This window comes from Callospermophilus lateralis, chromosome 8 (genome assembly GCF_048772815.1).
Source record: "Callospermophilus lateralis isolate mCalLat2 chromosome 8, mCalLat2.hap1, whole genome shotgun sequence".
NCBI classification, from domain to species: Eukaryota; Metazoa; Chordata; class Mammalia; order Rodentia; family Sciuridae; genus Callospermophilus; species Callospermophilus lateralis.
In genome coordinates, this window is record NC_135312.1 from 18,958,894 (window position 1) to 18,977,273 (window position 18,380).

The window sequence follows — 18,380 nt, forward strand, 5'->3', positions numbered from 1 at the left end:
ATCACTTTCTTTCATCTCCACCTCCTGCATGGGCCGCAGGGATAATGGCAAACAAGACTGAAGTGGGACTTGACATCCGCCGTGCAGTGGGACTTGCTCTCTTGTGCGTTGGCCAAAAATCACAAGGAGAGCCTCTTCCAGGATTCTGCTGCCCCTTCCGCCTGGCCCCACAGGGACACACGGAGCAGTATGGGTCCAATCCAAGCAGAAGCCCTGCCTGGCTGACCAGGCCTGGAGCAGCTCTGCCAGCTGAGCCCAGCCTAGAGCTGCCAAGCCTGGCCAACTGCAGTCACATGGGAGACCGCTCCTGCTTTAATTTGGAATGACTTGCTCCATGATGGACACGGTGATCCCGAGAGGAGGAGCCACAGGTGCAGGTGGTGCAGGAGGATGGTCCTGGGCATTCAGATACCACCAGCCACGTTGCTGGTTTTGGTCAGTGACTTTCCACAGTGGTGAGGGGGAAAACAAAACAAGCAACTTTTTCTGGACACAGTGTATGTCCCCCGGATGCACATAATGGTTGTACCATGGAATATTCAGAGGCATTAAAACTATACAAAAATTCCTTGTGTAAATTAAAGTTAGATTTGAGTCTCAAGTGATTATAAACAGGTTATTCATCTAAATAAATGTCTGTTTAGACTCTAAAAATGTGTGAGACATTGTGTGGGACTGTTCTAGTCTTATCTGTCCTTTAGCACCCAGTCCCCCTCCAAATACAGGAAGCGTCCCTCCATCATTGTGATAGCTTGAAACACTGGCATCATGTGTTTCCAAAATGCCCCCTAGGAGGTGGCAGGGCCCATGGTAGATTCTTTAGAGGAGACAGCTCAGTGGTACCTTTCAGCTCATATGTTCTTGGATTTAAAAAAATCTGATTATAGTTGTTATTTAATCAGTAATATCTGTTTATGTGCCAGTATTGTTGATATAAGAAAAACACAACGATTGCTTTCAAAAGGGCTCAGAGATCGGGGGGTGCACAAGCCAGCAAGGGGGTGATTCTGTGTACAGGGGCAACAGCGCTGTGGGTGCAGTCAGGTGTCACAGCAGCACTGAGGAGGAGGGGGAGGAGGAGGAGGGAGAGGAGGAGGAGGGGGAGAAGGAGGGAGAGGAGGAGTAAGGGGGTAGGAGGAGGGGGAGGGTGAAGGACAGGGAGGGGAGGGGAGGGGAGGAGGAGGAGGAGGAGAAAGAAGGGGAGGAGGAGGAGAAAGAGGAGGAGGAGGAGGAGAAAGAGGAGGAGGGCAGAGGAGGAAGAGGGGGAGAAGAAAAAAGAAGGAGGAGGGAAGGGAAGGAGGGGGAGGGCAGCATGGGCTCCACCTGGGCAATGAACAGGTATTAGCCAAGCGAAGGGGTAAGGGGTGTGGGATGGAGGAGGAGCAGGCAGCCTGTCTGGCCCATAAAGAAAGGACAGTCCACTGAGACTGCAGGGGGAGGACTGTGGCAGGGACAGACCTCGGTTCAGATCCTAGCTCAGCTCTAATCCTGAGCCATCATGACAAGGGACAAGGACCATATGAGCTGCTAGTCCAGGTACCTGAGGAGTGCCCACAGGGCTTCCCCCTCCAAGTCTTCCTAACAGGACCTCAGAAGGGCAGGGATGATGGTCATCATCACGGTATGGAACAAGGAACTGAGACCCAGAGGGTGAGGTCGGAGCCTGAACTAGGACGCGTGGAGCTGGGATTCGAGCAAGGCAGCCTGACTCTGGGCTGACCTCCTCCTGCTCTGGAGCCTCTGATCCTGCTTCCTCACCTGGAGGGTGGGGGCAACGAGGCCCCTGTGAACTAATATGTGTATACAGTGGTTTACTCACTTAAAGCATTGGACACATTGGTAGGATTTTTTCAAACAAAATAATAGTTATTTTCCTTTTTATTTTCATTTTTATAAGAGGAGCATCATAATCTGAAGAGTTTTTAGTTACAAACCACACATTTTTGGTCATAACTCCTCAGCCTACGTTGACATCAGTTTGGCTCCTTAGGACACAAGTGACTGGCTGTCGTGTGTCTGCCTTCCTCATGAGAAAGATACACCTGGGCTGGTCGGTGGTCTGCTGGTCCCACGAGGAAGACAAGAGGCACACCAGCTGAGTTCACCGGCCAAGGTGAAGCTGGATCCGTCAGCCACTAGTGCCTTTGTTAGTCAGGTTTGGTTGCTGCGACCGTAAACCAGGCAGGAACAACCCGGAGGAGGGGACGTTTATGCTGGCTCACTGTTCCAGGGTTGAGCCTGACCCTTCTGGGGCACACCCCAGGGACCCACCTCCTCCAGCCACAATCCACCTGCCTACAGTTTCCAACCAGTTAGTCCATTCAAAGGGCTGAAGAGGCTACAGCTCCTGCAATCCAGTCCTTTCACCTCTGAACACTCCTGCAACAGCACAGGAGTGTTCAGGAGACACCTCGTGTCCCAACTGTAACAATTATGGTGTAGTCTGGGCGGTGGACACTGCAGAGCCGCACCCCCCAGATGCGTCATGGATGCCCCTGAACTGATAAAACCTCTAGGCATCATAGGTCTCTCTCTCTCTCTCTCAAAGCCATTTTAGCACTGGCCCAAACCCAAGGCAGTCAGGTTGTTCTTGGTACCTCTCACACTTCATGGGCTGGAAGTGGGGTGGGCTGGCTTCCCTAAGGACAACTGTGGTCCTGGGGGTCCTGGTACGAGAAGACAGAGAAGATGGTCAGGCACCAACTACAAAATGCTCCTCTGGCTTCAACCATTTTATCGGAGGAAGATTTGGGAGTTGACAGTTTTCAAAACACACACCTCTCTATTTCCTTAATCAAGTCAAGGGGTGAGACTTCCTGGCCTCCACTGGAAGTTCACCAGATGGTCCCCAGCCTCTGCTGGAGGAGCTGCTGGATCCCATGCTGTGTGACGGGAGGGGTGGTTGGTGTCCACCTGGTGCTCAGAAGTCAAAGGCCTATCTTCAGCTGTGCCTCTAGTTTCCTTCTGTAACCCTGCTGAGTCTCTGGTGTGTCTCTGCTCCCGGATTTTCCCCATATGAACTAAAACCACTATTAGGCAGCAAAAGGAAACATTTACAACTAATTGCTCTCCCATGACCTCCTTAGCCGGTAGCCAACCTTGACTATTGACCACAGACAGTCAGCCACCCCCAGAGGACCTCTCCATCATCCATGGGCCACATACATGACAATGGTCCCCCAAATCTATATTCCTAGTGATGGCATGACTTTCCCAGTTTGTGGAAGTACCCTCTATGATGTTTGCACAACAAAATCTCTGAGGGATGTGTTTCTTAGAACAAATCCTGTTGTTAAGCAATATGACGGTGTATCTAAATATGATGTGAGGGGTTTTTTTTTCTCTTCAAAGTTTTCCCTCAAAAAAGAGATAATTGCCTTATTTTTGTAACCTTTACTATCTCTGACTACTCTGTCATTTACTTTATCTGGATTAACTTTGTGTGTATGTGTGTGTGTGTCTGTGCCACACCAGGAATGGAAACCCAGGCCTCGCCCATGCCAGGCAAGTGCTCCACCACCGAGCACCAGCCCCAGACCTGTTGGGATTGTTGCTTGGGAAGTTTACCACACTGGTTTCAACTGCTTACAGAGGCCACCTCACAGAATCAGCATGATTTAAACAAGCAAATGAAATTTAGAAATTCAGAAACTAATTTTCTTGGTAAGATTTCATAAGTTCAATGAAAAATTTTGTAAACAAGTCTTTTGCAGATCACAAAATGTATATAGAAGACATTTTAAAATAAATGATACTGTGACTGGGTAGTTAAGTCTTGAGATAAAATTCCCCCAAGGGGCATCATGCTTGGGAGCAGAAAGTTCCTTATCTTTCAGATGTAGAAGTACAAATTACGATGTCTGAAAACTTGTGCTGATACCTCAGAAAAATGTTACATCACAGACACAGATGTTACTGGCACATGTGCAGAGTGTGAATGACAAAGAGCAATAGTTTTAAAATAATATGTCATAGTAATGGATCATGCTAAATTTGTATGTGTATCAATTCTTTAAATAATACAGACGACATTTAACTATTTCATTTATAGTCTCACATGTGCACACATGTGGTATGTCTTCATTACAGCAGCTGTAAGCCTTGAAATTACGTAGATCGATTCCTCCCGCTTTAGTCTTTTGCAAAACCCTCACATCATATTATTGTAGCTATTCTCTTGTATTTCCATATAAATTTCAGCATAAAATTGTTTGTATTTGGCTGGAATTTTGAGAGAAATTGCACCAAACCTGCATGCCCTAAACCTGGGAGGAATAACATATTTATAATGTTGAGTCTTCCAAATAAAAAGCACAGTATCTATCCCTCTACATTTATTTCTGTCATCCCTGATTTCTTCATCAGCATTTTGTAGTTTTCTGCTCATGACTTCTGTATATACTATGTTAGAGTCATACATATTTCCTTTATTTGAGCAATTGCAAATGATATTCTTAGTGTTAGTATATAGAACTACAATTGATGTTTGTATGTTTACTTCATATCCTGCAACCTTGCCAAACTCACTTTTAACTGGAAGTTGTAAAAACTGTACATTCTTTGGCATTTTCTAGGTAGACAATCTTATGTATCATTGGCACATAGGGACAGTTTCTTTCTTTCTGATGTGCCAATGTCAGTGAGCATGCAATTATAATGGACATCTGTAAATATTGTCCGAGACTGAGGAGACGACACAGTCACTTGGTAAAAACAGAAGTCTCCATCAAGTGCAGCTGCTGCAGCTGTTCCAGTTTTTGGTTAGCTGCTCTTGGTGGGGACGCTGCCTTTTGGGCCTACAATCTGAGCCAATCTTTGTTCCAAAGATTCATCTCACCTCCTGGCTATATTCTTATGAAAGAAGGTGCTTAAGACAAGGCAGATAGAGGGGAGCCCTTGCCAAAGGTCCAACAAGGAGCGGGCGGCTGGGGACCCCTGAGGGGCAGCCCAGGGAGGGCGGGGACGGAATGTCGGGGCGTGGCCTCCGCGCGGCGGTCCCCCAGATCCTCCCAGACGCGCGGGGGCGCTGTGCGTGGCTGCGAGTCAGGGCGGCGCTCCTTCTCAGCCTCCTTGGCGCAGACTGAGGCTTTCGGGACGGCGGTGGGAAGATGGCGACCCCCAGGAACCGGTCCGCCTCCGTGGAGGCTGAGGCGGGCGCCAGGCGGCAGGGGGACTCCGGAGTGGAGTTGGCGCTCCCCTCCGACACTGCCGCGGCTGCCCCGCTCTGCCCTCACGGTGGGTCGGCGTCCGGGCTCGGCCCCGCGGCCCGGCGCCGGGATCGCGGGGCGGCTTGGAAGTGCTGTGGGCTTTTAGGACTGTTCTTTGGAAGAGATTTTGTCCTTTGCCATGTGTGATGCCGAGAAACGCCCCTTTTTCAGGACCTCGTGTTTGTCCACTTATTTGAGAAGCCCTCCCAAGTCCCCGCTGCTGTGGTTTTGGCTCCGGGGCTCTTAGGTCTTTGTTGGCAGTGAAGAGGGCCCAGGGTGGGCGGAGGGCTGCGTGGTGTTGGGTGACTCCCGGGGACAAGTACTTGGTGGCATCTTTGTGGATTGCTGTCTTAAGAAGAAAGTTAGGGAGAAGGGCAGAATGAACCTGGGAACCAGTTTTCCTCTCACTCCTACAGAGAGGGTGTGTCCTACCATAAAAGCTCAGTAAAGCTCTGGAGGTGGCAGGTTTTCCATCCTTCCATTCTCAAGACCCGAAAGTTTGTAACGTTGACAACATAGGCGGCAGCTGTACAGGCCATGGCATTTTCTGTCTCGTAGAGACCACTTTTTAAAAATGACTTCTACTGAGTAGTCCGTGTCTGGAAAAAGGAAATTTATTAAAGAGAGCAGACTACAATTAAAAAAATAAATATTAAAAAAAGAGCAGAGGACTTAGTTATGATAAATTGTGCATACAGCCTAAACAAGTTTTTATTTAAGGCAATGAAAACTAAGAACTTTGTAGATGACTGTCCTTTGACTTGTTTTTCCCTATTCTGGAATTAGGACCCACTCTTCTGTTTGTCAAGGTGAACCGAGGGAAGGAAGAAACCCGAAGGTTTTATGCCTGCTCAGCCTGTAGAGATAGAAAAGACTGTAATTTTTTTCAATGGGAAGATGAAAAGGTATGACAATTTTCTGAGTATAAACTTTTTAGTTTTAGTGAATGTCAGTTTTACTGAGAATGTCTAAACCAATGGAAATACAGTTTGAACATTTAATGAGTTGAATCCCTCCCAACCCCCAGTACTAGGGGACTGAACCAGGGCCTCCTGTGTGCTAGGCAAGCATCCTACCACTAAGCTGTAGCCACCAGTCATTTTTATATATTTTATTTTGAGTAATGGTCTCGCTAAATTGCTCAGGCTGGCCTCCAACTTGTGATCCCTCTGCCTCAGCCTGCCTAGAAGTGGGGATTATAGACATGCATCACCACACCTCAAGATTTGCTGAGGTGTTAGTATTGGGTGACTGGTTCTCTGTGTCTTAGCTTGGGCTTCTGTAACAAGAATGCTCTAGATGGTGTGTTTAAACAACAAATACTTCCTTCTCAGAGCTCTGGAGGCCAGGAAGTCCAAGATGAAGGCCTGGTAGATCCAGTGTCTGGTGAGGGCCCACTTCCTGGTGTGCAGATGACTCTCTTCTCATTGTGTTCTCATAGCAGAAAGGGTGGGAGATGGATGAATATGAATATGAGAGCATGTGCATGCTAGAGTGATTACGCTGTCTTTCAAAGGGTACTAACTCCAATCCATGAAGGCTTAGCTCTCATGACCTAATTACTTCCCCAAACCCTGCTCTAGATATGTATTGAATATCCAAATTAGGGATGCTCAACCAGTACCTCATTGAGGGCTAGGCTTCAAAATGTGAATTTTGGGGGGTGCACAAATATTCAATTCCAAGCATTCCATTTGCAAATACTGTGTAGATTTCTCCCAGAAGACTCAAGGTTATCATTCCTAGAATTAGGAAAACATTAAAAAAATTTTTTTTTTATTTTTGCATTAAATATCCTTTATATCTACTAGGTGACTGAGGAAGGCACTTGGAGAAATAGTTATAAGCTTGGTATCCTCTTGGACTCAGTTCCCATTAAAGTTTCTGAAAGCTCTGACTAGAGAATTTTCAGCCTTTTTAGTTTTAAGGGAAGATGCTCTCTTTACCACTCTTCTGTAGACCTGTTAGGATCACTTTGTAAGAACGAATTTCTCAGTGCTTTAATATATCGGGTGTTGCTTCAGACTGTCATAGGATCTTCCTAGTTTTATGTGATTTGTTTTCCCTCAAATGAATGCTGTTTATAACATTCTGCTGCTAAAATTTCTTGCTCCTGGATTGCAGAATTTGATACCAGTTTTTCTAGAGTGGTAACATGTTTGATAATTTGTTCAGTGGGTCTTATATTGTCTTTCAGTTGTCAGGAGCTAGACTTGCTGCGAGAGAAGCTCATAACCAAAGATGTCAGCCTCCTCTGTCCCGAACACAGTGTGTGGAAAGGTACTGCTATGGCATCATCTTTCTTTATTATTTTAGCTGTTTATGTATATCTTTTTTATTTTTTTCTCTTCTTTTAAATTACTTTCCTTTTTTTTACTGTGGAGATACACACACACATCATGGTAATATATATATATATTATCTCATAAATCTTATCATTTCAATGATGTTTAAGTGTACAGTTCAGTGACATTAATTATATTCACAATGTTGTGCAACCATTAGCACTATATATTTCCTAAATTTTTTCATCACTTCAAACTGAAACTTTTTCACATTAATCATTAAGCAGTCTGCTTTTTGTTGCTATGACTGTGACCGTTCTAGGTATCTCATGTAAGTGAATCATACAATGTTTTCTTTTGGCTTATTTCACGTAGCATAATGTGTTCAAGGCACATCCATGTTGTAGTGTATGATAGAACGTCATTTCTTTTTATGGTTGAATAATATTTCATTATATGTATATACCACATTTTTTTAATCCATTCATCTGTGACAAACACTGGGTTTGTTTCCACCTTTTGACAGTTGTGACAGTTGGCATACAAATGCCTATTTGAATCTGTTTTTTAATTCTCATGATAGATAGATGCCTTAGGGCATTGCCTGATTATGTGATAATTCTGTTTAGTTTTTTGAGGACCTGACAAACATTTTCATAGTGGCTGCACCTTTTTAATATTCCTATAGCAATGTATGGGTATTTCTCCACATCCCTGCCAATGCTGGAAGTTTTTTTTGATGATAGCCATCCTATCATCCTAGTAGTTGTGAATTGGTATGTTATGATTTTGATTTTTTTCACTTTCTTTCTTTTTTTTTTTTTTTTCCCTTATGGTACTGGGATTTGAACCTGGGGCCACTATACAACTGAGCTATATGCCTAACCCCTTTTGATTTTTATTTTGAGACAAAGCATTGCTTGGTTGCCTAGATTGACCTCAAAATTATGATCTTTTTGCTTCAACCTCCCAAAAGCTGGTATTACAGAAGTTTTTTGATTTTAAAAAATATTTCCCTAATTACTAATGTTTCTGATCATTTCATGTGTGCATTGTTCACTTTTATATCTTTTTTGGAAAAATGTATGTTCAAGTCCTTTGTCCATTTTTAACTGGATTGTGGTAACTTTTTATTATTGAGTCACAGGAATTCTTCATATATTTTGGATGTTATATCCTTATCAGACATGGGATTTGCAAATATTTTTGCCCATTTTGGAGGTTTCTTTTGATGCGTAAGAGATGTTAATTTTGATGAAGTTCAATTTATTAATTTTTTCTTTTGTTGCTTACACTTTTGATATCAGAGTTGTGAATCTATTGGCAAGGACTGGGGATGCAGCTCAGTGGTACAGTACTTGCTCAACAGGTGCCAGGTCTGGCTTCAATCTCCAGTGCTGCAAAACAAACAAAAAACAAAGAGACCTTCCCTTTGCAAAGTCATTGCCAAATCCAATATCATGAAGATTTACTGTAATGTTTCTTTCTTGAAATACTAAACCAAAATAATTTTTTAAAGTTATACATATCTGTTTTTAAGAATCTGCTTTGTTCAGATGTTTCACTGGGTGAATTAGAGATTGAGTCATAGATTTAATTTCTTAGCAAATCTGTGAGTGCAGTTCATTACTCTCCGGTGTCAAAGGCATGGTGTTCTATATGCTGAAAGAAGCTCCTTAAGAAGCCTGTGGTTTGAGCCAGGTGTGGTGGCATACACCTGTAATACCAGTGACTCGGGAGGCTGAGACTGGAGGATCCCAAGTTTGAGGCCAGCCTGGGCAACTTAGTAAGACCCTGTCTCAAAATAAAATAAGAAAGACTTGTGGTATACTCAAAGGTGGAGCACTCCTGGGTTCAGTCCTCAGTACTGCAAATGATGATGATGATGATGATGATGATGATGATAAAAATAGATCTGGGTTGCTAATGACAAAAGGTTTTGCAGTTTCATGACAGTTCCTCTTGCTACCCAGGCTGCTTATATTCAGGGTTATGGGGTCTCATTCTGGCTAAGTGCAAAGGAGTACTGAGATCTGCTTGAAATAATTTTCCTGAGCTTCTTTTTCTTTTTTGTTGTTGCTGTATTTGTTTTTGATACTGGGGATTGAACCCAGAGGTATTTTACCTCTCAGCTACATCTCCATTCCATTTTCTAAAATTTTGAGACAACTTAAGTTGCTTAGGGCCTTGTTCAGTTGCTGAGGCTGTACTTGAATTTATGATCCTTCTGCCTCAGCCTCCCAAGTCCCTGGGAATACATGCATGTGCTACCATGCCAGCCTTGAGCTTCTTAGCTTTTAAAGCCCTCTTAAGGACAAAGCTTTTCTTAAGATAATGTGGTCGCCTCTTAACTACTGTACTTAATCAGAGAGGTCTTCTTACTGCATGGGAATTCAGTCAACAACAAAAACTGTTGGAAGGAAATTAATGTAAAGTGAGCATTCTTGTGAGGTTGGCACTGTGCTTGATGTTTCACTTGAGATGATATTTAATCCTGCCAAGGCAGTTTACTTAGATGAGAAAATTGAGACTTGCAGAAGTTAAATAACTTGAAGTTCACGCTGCAAGAATGACTGAGTTGTGACTCTGTGACTCTGAAGCATCATTTTAAAACATAAAAACAGATAGTGATTAGTAAATGTTATATAATGATTTCATGTTAGGAGGTACAGAGATAAAAGGTAAGGAGTGGTATAGTATTATACCATGATGAGGTTATCATGAGAGAAAATAGAATATTGAAGACGTAGGAAAGAGGAAAAACACTATGTACACCCCTGAACCTATTGCTTTGTTTATTTTGTAGAAATTCCGGCTGGCGAGTTTTGCTGTGCCGTTTTCTTTGTTTTACAAGGTTGTAGTCATAATGTAAACAGAGTCTTGTACTTTGCCCTTATCCCCTACTTTTATCTGATAAGCATGTTTTTCATGTTATTACAAAAGGATATTAGTGATTCAATTAAATTCAAAAAAATCTAGGTGTTCTTATTTCCCTGTATGATAAAATTTTAGTCCAGAGCTAAACCACTGTTCTTATCTTTGTCCTGTCAGAATGTGTTTTTTTGATAATAAAGAATTTTTTTTTTTCCCAGAGCTGGGGATCAAACCCAGCATGCTAGGCAAGTCTTCTATCAGCGAGCCATGTTCCCAGCTGTGATAATAAAGAATCTTTGAAATACATATATTAATTAAAACATAAATCACTTGCTAAATTATGAAGTTTTAGAGGATTTCCAAAAGATTATTTATTGGGGATCATAATTTAATGTATCTTGTGCTGATCCTTGAAAGCTTGTCTTAATAAAATTGTTTTCAACATCTTAAACCATTTGTTCTTTCATGGTGATGGGGATTGAACCCAGGGTCTTGTACCTAGGGCCTTGTGCATGCAAAGCAGGCACTGTACCTAGTGAGCTATATCCCTAGCCCTGAAACCATTTGTGACCTTGGCTTTTGTTTCTAGAAGCTTCCATCCATCCATCCAATTATTTGTTCATCAGGTATTGTTGAAGTCTCAATAAAGAACTTCAAATGCTAGTAATGGGTTGAGATATATATACATATTATATATATATATATAAAGATTATACAGAATGAGGAAGGTTATGTTAAACATCAGCAGTATTCATAGAAAAGACTACATGCTCTGGAAAGTGAGGAACTTGTAAACAGCTTAAGGACACAGTATTCAAACAGGTGCTGGAAGATGAGTAGAAGTTGAAGGTTTTTGAAATGTGCTGTCATTGATTTCACTGCGACACTTTCTAAGTGATTCTTCTGGGCTTTCTTACATGCTTTATGTGGGGTACAAGTTTGAAATCAGTCATTCTGAAATTTTGTGGTGCTTTAAGATAAATCCTACTGAAAATTGGCTTTTTAAAGTCAAATCCTTAATTAATTACCTATTAAAAGTGTCTTCAGTTTGAGACTAGCAGTTTATTCTTGTATGTAAAAGGACCCAAGTACGATGTATTCCTACTTGAGATTATTTTTTAATGTGTATAATTTAATTTCATATAACTCATTTATAAATTTAGCTTATTCAAGAGCTACTAGATTTGAAAATTCTAAACTGCATTTAAACTTTAAACCTATTATGTAACACAAACTTCATCTCTTTTTGGGCACTAACAAGAGCTTTTTATTGACTATTTTTGAAATTTTTAGAAAGGCACGATGGTAACTGGCAAGATAAGTTGACTTTTGTTACTATTTTTTTAAAATCATGGAATTTGCAGTGCTGCACAGGTTTCTAGTTTGCAGAATAGGATTTGATATTTATTTTTCTAATCTCAACTCCTTGAATCATGCTTTTTTTTTTTTGGCCAGTAGGCAGGGGTGGAACCCAAGCACTCTACCATTGAGCTATATCCCCAGCCCTCTTTTAACATTTTAAGACAGGGTCTTGCTAAGTTGCTGAGGCTAGCCTAAAACTTGGAATCCTCCTGCCTCTGCTTCTGGAATCACTGGGATTATAGACATGTGCCACAAGGCCCAGCTTCATGCTTTATGTTTTATAGGAGTTCAATTGACAGATGTAAATTTTCTGCCTGAGATTTGCTTTTCCTTTTTTTTTTTTAAGCTTTTAAGCTGCCTGTTATGCTCTGAAATGTGTTAATATTCTATTGTGTAGTATGTTTGCACCCTTATTGTGACCTATGAAGTCTTAGGAAAGACAAATTCGAATGCTAAAATCAGTGTTAATTTATGTGCATCCAGATAATTTTGTTTAGTTGATATTTCATTTGGTTATTTTTTTTTCAGAGCTCATTTAACTTAGATTTTCAAGGTTTGCTATTAGAGAAATGCCATAAACATAATTTGTGTACTCCAGGAAAGGCAAATGGAACATCAAATGGAGATCAATAAAAATGACATTTCAAAATGCTAGCCTGCAATTTGTGATCATGCTGAGCCATTCGCAGAATGAATTTCCTCTCCCCCCAGGGCATGTGCTGTAAATACGAATAAGATGGGGGCGAGCACTGAGTAATCCTTAGTGCTTAACAGTCTCATGTTTTTCTACCAAACTTCAAAAGCCTTGTGTCTGAATATTAAATTTAAAGTAGTATAGTTGAGTGATGATGCTGTGATTTTGAAGGGAGATATATGCCCAAGATCCCAGTTTATTTTTTGTCAAGAAAAGTTTTATTAGCAGTAAAGCTTTCCTAAGGGCAATTTGAAAGTACCTGAAGGAGGTATCAACAAGGTCCAAAGATGCATCATGTAAGTGGAGGTTCGCTTAGCAGTGTTGCACTCTTCCTTCTTTTGAAAATAAACTTAGGTCCCTGTGGTGGGTGAATCTTTCTACCTCAGGACTTTCTTTCCTCTTCTCCTAGTGTTTTTGCAGCTTCTGCCTTCATCTGGTGTTACAGTGTGTGCTGAGTAGTCCTTTTGCCTATGTTCGAGTATCCGAATCTGATGTAACTTCATCTGCGTCACCTGTGGGGTGGGATCTTCCTCCTTTTCTCAGGTCCTGCAAAGCCTGGTAGCTGTGCTGGATGTCCACAATGAGCACGTACTTCTCCAGCCAGATGCACGACCTGCTGCTCTGTCTGGATACTCAGAGCATGCGCAGTCATGTGTTTGGTACTGACAAGGTGGCCACGGCAGGGAGCTCTTCCTGTGATTCTGGGGTTGCCCAGAGCTGCCTGGAGACAGCGCAGTGTCAGGAGCCAGGACTAAGTTTGCATGTGGGCATACAGTTGAACTGCGCCATTTCCTCTGCCTAGCTGATGGCAATTATCAACCATACCCAATATCATGCACGTGAAAACGTGAAAAAATGCACATCTTAGAAGTGGTGAAATTGGGTGGTTAAATCTTGCTTTGTGACCCAGTCTGACAGGCTTTAGTGGATGTGTAATCTTAGTTTTGCTACAATGCTTATGTTCTCTATTTGTTTCTTTTTGCTCAAGTTAACTATGTGATCTGTGTTTTCTTTTTTCATGAGGTTTCTTCTGTGTTTTCTAGTTTTGCCTTCCTAACTTTCTATAGTATGTTTAATCCTTTTCTCTTTTGTCTCTGTTCCTCTAAAAACTGAGAAATGATGGATGTAGTACATCTCTGCTTCCTGTCTTTCCTTCTCCATAACTACTGCTGATTTTAATTATTTATTTTCAGAGTTAACTTTTATGTCTTCAAAATTGCTTTTAAATGTTTTTTTTTTTTTTTTTTTTTTTTTTTAGAAAGAGAGAGAGAGAGACAGAGAGAGAGAGAGAATTTTTTTTTTTTTTTTAATATTTATTTTTTAGTTTTCGGCGGACACAACATCTTTGTTTGTATGTGGTGCTGAGGATCGAACCCGGACCGTCCGCATGCCAGGCGAGCGCGCTACCGCTTAAGCCACATCCCCAGCCCTTAACTGTTTTTAACTTGATTTTCAGCTTTCAATTTTATGTTTTGGCCCATGACCCATTTTACAACATGAGAAAATCACTGTGCTTACACTGGCTCCTGCCTTCTCTTCTCCTTTCATCTGGATTTGTCTTATCCACATTTTGTATTGCAGTTGTAGCTCCCTCATTTGCCCAGTCTGAATCTGGCTAAGTGGATTCAGTGCCCACTGATGCCTTTTGGCTGTAGTGTCTTCATTCATCTTCTGTTTGGCTAAGATTCAAAGCAGTTTTTACTTTTTAAATGAAAAGTCTTATTAATCAGAAAGTTCTAGATAAAAATCTTTTATTAATTAATTAATCAGAAAGTTCTAGATAAAAATCTATATGTGGCTACTGTGTAACTCAATTTATGTGAAACATCCAGAGTGTGAAAATGTGTAGAGACAGAAAGTGAATTAGTGCTGCTAAGGGCTGGGGTGGGGCAGTGGGAACAGCTACTGATGGGAGGAGGTTTCTTTTTGGGGTAATGAAGATGTTCTGGAATTAGACTGTGGTGACCCAGCACAACGTTTTGAGTGTGCTAAATACCACTGAGTTGTACAGTGTGTGAATTATGTCTCAATAAAAATCAGTCTGTTGCAGTTCTGCTGTGAGGCTGAATAAAGAGTAACCAAGATCTCTTGTCTCCACGCCTGCCTTTTCCCACCAGCAGCAGCTGTGGTCAGCTCTTCTGGTTTATGCTTTTAGAATTCACCATCTAATCTCTACTTCTTTTTATATAACATGAAAATCTCTAGTTGTTTACATTTGTGACCTTTTTTTTTTTTTTTTTTTGATATGGGGGAACTGAACCTAACGGCAACTTATCACTATGCTACCTCCCCAGTTCTTTTAAAAAACTTTTATTTTGAGATATGGTCTTGCTAAGTTACTTAGAGCCTCACTAAGTTGCTGAGGATGCCCTCGAACTTGGGATCCTACTGCCTCAGCCTCCCGAGTTGCTGGGATTACAGATGGGCCACCACACTGGGCCGTTCTTTGTGTTACTGGGATTGATTGATCATGTGTTCAGGTATCAGCCAACCTACACCAGCCATTATACAGTTCACAGATCATCATCAGCCTTTCTCCTAGTGATTTTTGAGGTAATTGATGATCAGTGCCTAGAGACTTATCCTTTATGAGCTGTAATTCTTTTTGTGGTGGGGTACCAGGGATTGAACTCAGAGCCACTCAACCACTGAGCTATATCCCCAGCCCTTTTTGGTATTTTATTTAGAAACAGGGTCTCACTGAGTTGCTTAACCCTTTACCTTTGAACTCTTGATCCTCCTGCCTCAGTCTCCTGAGCCACTAGGATTACAGGAATGTGCCATCATGACTGGCTGTAATTCTTTTATAAAGAAACCTTATCTCATGAATTCTTCGCTTTCCATGTTACAGGCTATGTGGGGAAAGACAAAATAAATGTCTAATTTCTGTTCTTTTTGTTGTTATTTTGCAGTGCTGGGGATTAATCTTAGGGTCTTGTGCATGGCAAGCATATACTTGACCACTGAGCTATATCCCCAGTCCTTCTCTTGTTCTTTTTAACCAGTTCTCAGAATAATGAATTGGTATTTCAGCCACTTCCAATCAGGGCTGTTGTTCTGAGAGAACATGTATTTTAAAAATTTGGTACATTTTAAGTTCATTGAAACATTCTTTTTGATATAGCACTTTTCAAATTTGACTGAACTTTCACAAGATGATGGGGGTCCTATGCAGGGTGACTGTATAATTTTAATCCAAATCTGGACTCTTTGAAACTGAAAGGGGCACTAACCAGATAGAACTCCAGGATGGCAGATGTAAGCTGGAAATGACCTGGAAAAGAAGGGATTTCTGGTCACTAGTGATTTGTGGGTTGTTAGGGCTTTTTCCTACAAAAAGCCTTGTTGGGGTTGCGATTGAGACATCTTAATAATATTGAGTTTTCTGCATGGTTTATCTTTCTGATTACTATCTCATCTTTAATTTTCCTCCATAAATAACTTTTTATTTTTATCTCTTCAGCTTTTCTGGGGTATAATAATTTGTGTAAAATAAATTTCATTTATTTAAATGTACAATTTGATGAATTTTGATATATGCATTTACTTGTGACACCATCACCATGGCCAGGATAGTGAACATAACCATTATATCCCCAATTTCTTCCTGCTCTATTGTCCCTTATCCCTTCACCTTCAGGGTTTCCATAAACTACTGATTTGCATGTTGTCATTACAGAATAATTTGCATTTTCTTGAAATTTATATAAGTGAGATTGTAATAGTTTATACCATTTTTTTTTAATGGGGGTTGTGTTCCTTAACTTAGAATCATTTTTTTCTTTTTAAGTTTATCTATGTTGATGTATTTGTCAATTGTTTATTTCTTTTATTCCCCAGTAAGATTTTATTGTATAGACATGTCTGTTCACCTGTTGAAGACATTTAGTTTTCCTCTAGTGATTGATTTCTACAAATAAAGCTCTGGTGAACTTTCATTTATAAGTTTTTGTATGGACTCACACTTTTCTTTCTCTTGAGTAAATAGCTGGGAGTAGCATAGCTGGATCATATGATGTTCAGCTTTTTACAAATGGCCAGATTTCCCGTGTGGTTGCCATTTTACATTCCCAATAGCTGTGTATGAGGATTCCAGTTTCGGACGTCTTCAACATGTATTATTACCTATTTTTAAAGTTGTAGCCATTGTGAAGTGATATAATTTTGAGGTTTTGCTTTGTATTTATGATGTTGAGCATCTTTTCGTTGTATTTATTAACTGTATTTTCTTTGGAGAAGTGTCTATTTAGTTCCTTGTTGTTTTTAATTGGACTAATTGTCTTTTTATTACTGAGTTTTGTTCTTTATATGTTGTAATGTCATTCTTTTACTCAATATATAATCTGCAAATATCTCTCCCATTTTTGAGTTGCCTTTTCACTTTCTTGATGCTGTTCTTAGATGCACAAAAGTTTTAAATTTCAATTAATTTTTCCTTTGCTGCTTATGAGGTGTGTGTATGTGTGTGTGTGTGTTTGTTTATTGTGCTTGGAATTGAACCCAGGGCTTCATGCATGCTAAGCATACACTATACCCAAAGCCCCATATATTATCTGTTGAAGAAGTTTAGGTCATTGATTCTTTTATACTTTGTGCCTAAGTCCTATTTAAGAAGTCTTTTTGTGTTCATCTATGTAATCCCAGCAACTCAGGAAGCTAAGGGAGGAAGATTGCAAATTTAAGGCCGGCCTTGGCAAATTAGTGAGAGCATGTCTCAAAAAATAAGAAAGACTGGGGATTAGCTTGGTGGTAGAGCACCCAGGTTTAATTCTCAGTACCATAAAAACAAAAACAAAAACAAACCAAACAACAAAAAACCCTGCCAAATCTAAGTCATTATTATATTCTCCTAGAAAGTTTGTAATTTTAGGTTTTAGTCTTGGGTCTGTGACTTAATCATATAACCAAAGTCCCTTTTGTCATATAAGATATTCGTAAATTCTCTGAGGATGTAGACATCTTTAATGGGCAGTGAGGGATGGACATGATTCAGCTGGTTACAGTATCTTTGTAAAATACCAGTTGACTATATGTGTGTGGCTTTTTCTGGACACTATTCTGTTCTTTTGACAGAAGTCAAAGGTCGTATTTGATTGGGTGCTGGCAAGGTGAATTTTATCTTGTTGCACATTGGATATTTTTTTCTTTTTATGTGAAAAGTGTAAGTGTATGTTTTCACATAAATACCATATAGTTTTGATTACTGTGACTTCATCACAACCTTGAAATCAGGTAGTTTAAATCTTCCTAACTGTCGTATGTTTACAGAGTAGTTTTGGCTATTCTAGTTCCTTTTCATTTTTATATTAATTTTAGAATGAGTTTTTTGGTTTCTACAAAAAGCTTTGTTGGGATTGCGATTGATACATCTTAAAATACTGAGTTTTCTCCATGGTTTATCTTTCTGTTTACTATCCCATCTTTAATTTTTCTCCATAATGTTTTTAAATTTTCAGTGTGCTGGAGTTGTACATCTTTTGTCCATTTTGTCCTTAATAAAAGGGCTACAATCCTAGGCCTTTTTATTTTATTTTGAGACAGGGTCTCTCTGAGTTGCCCAGGCTGGCCTCAAATTTGCTATCCCTCTGCCTCCTATGTAGTAGAATTTTAGGTGTGTGCTACCACCCCTAGCCTTCATATATTTTAATGCTGTTTTAGATAGTGTTCTTTTCAAATGTCAGTTTCTGATTGTCTGTTGCTGGTCTGTAACAGTACAGTTGATTTTGTGTATCTTTTGTTCTGCAATCTTGCATATTAGTTTTAGCAGGTGTCTTGAAGATTTCCTTAGGACTTTCTACATGTCTGTGAATAAAGATGTTTTAATATTTCCTTTCCAATCTATGCCTTTTATTTTTTTTATCTTGTTTCATTAGATGGTGAGAAACTCTATAGTTATGTTGAGTGGGAGGTGAAGCAGACCTTCATCAGTATGATGCTAGTTGTGAATTTTTCTTGGAT

At 40.5% G+C, this 18,380-nt stretch overlaps 1 protein-coding gene across 3 annotated transcripts in view; it reads left to right on the forward strand.

The window, feature by feature from the left end:
- The first annotated feature begins 5,103 nt into the window (after positions 1 to 5,103).
- Zcchc4 (zinc finger CCHC-type containing 4) overlaps positions 5,104 to 18,380 on the forward strand; it is a 48,880-nt gene continuing 35,603 nt past the window's right edge. For all 3 annotated transcript variants that reach the window (XM_076864876.1, XM_076864879.1, XM_076864880.1), the window contains exons 1-3: positions 5,104 to 5,235; positions 5,994 to 6,112; positions 7,405 to 7,487. In XM_076864876.1, coding sequence (XP_076720991.1) covers positions 5,109 to 5,235; positions 5,994 to 6,112; positions 7,405 to 7,487 — 329 coding nt within the window. In that variant the 5' untranslated portion in view covers positions 5,104 to 5,108. The remainder of the gene's footprint in view (positions 5,236 to 5,993; positions 6,113 to 7,404; positions 7,488 to 18,380) is intronic.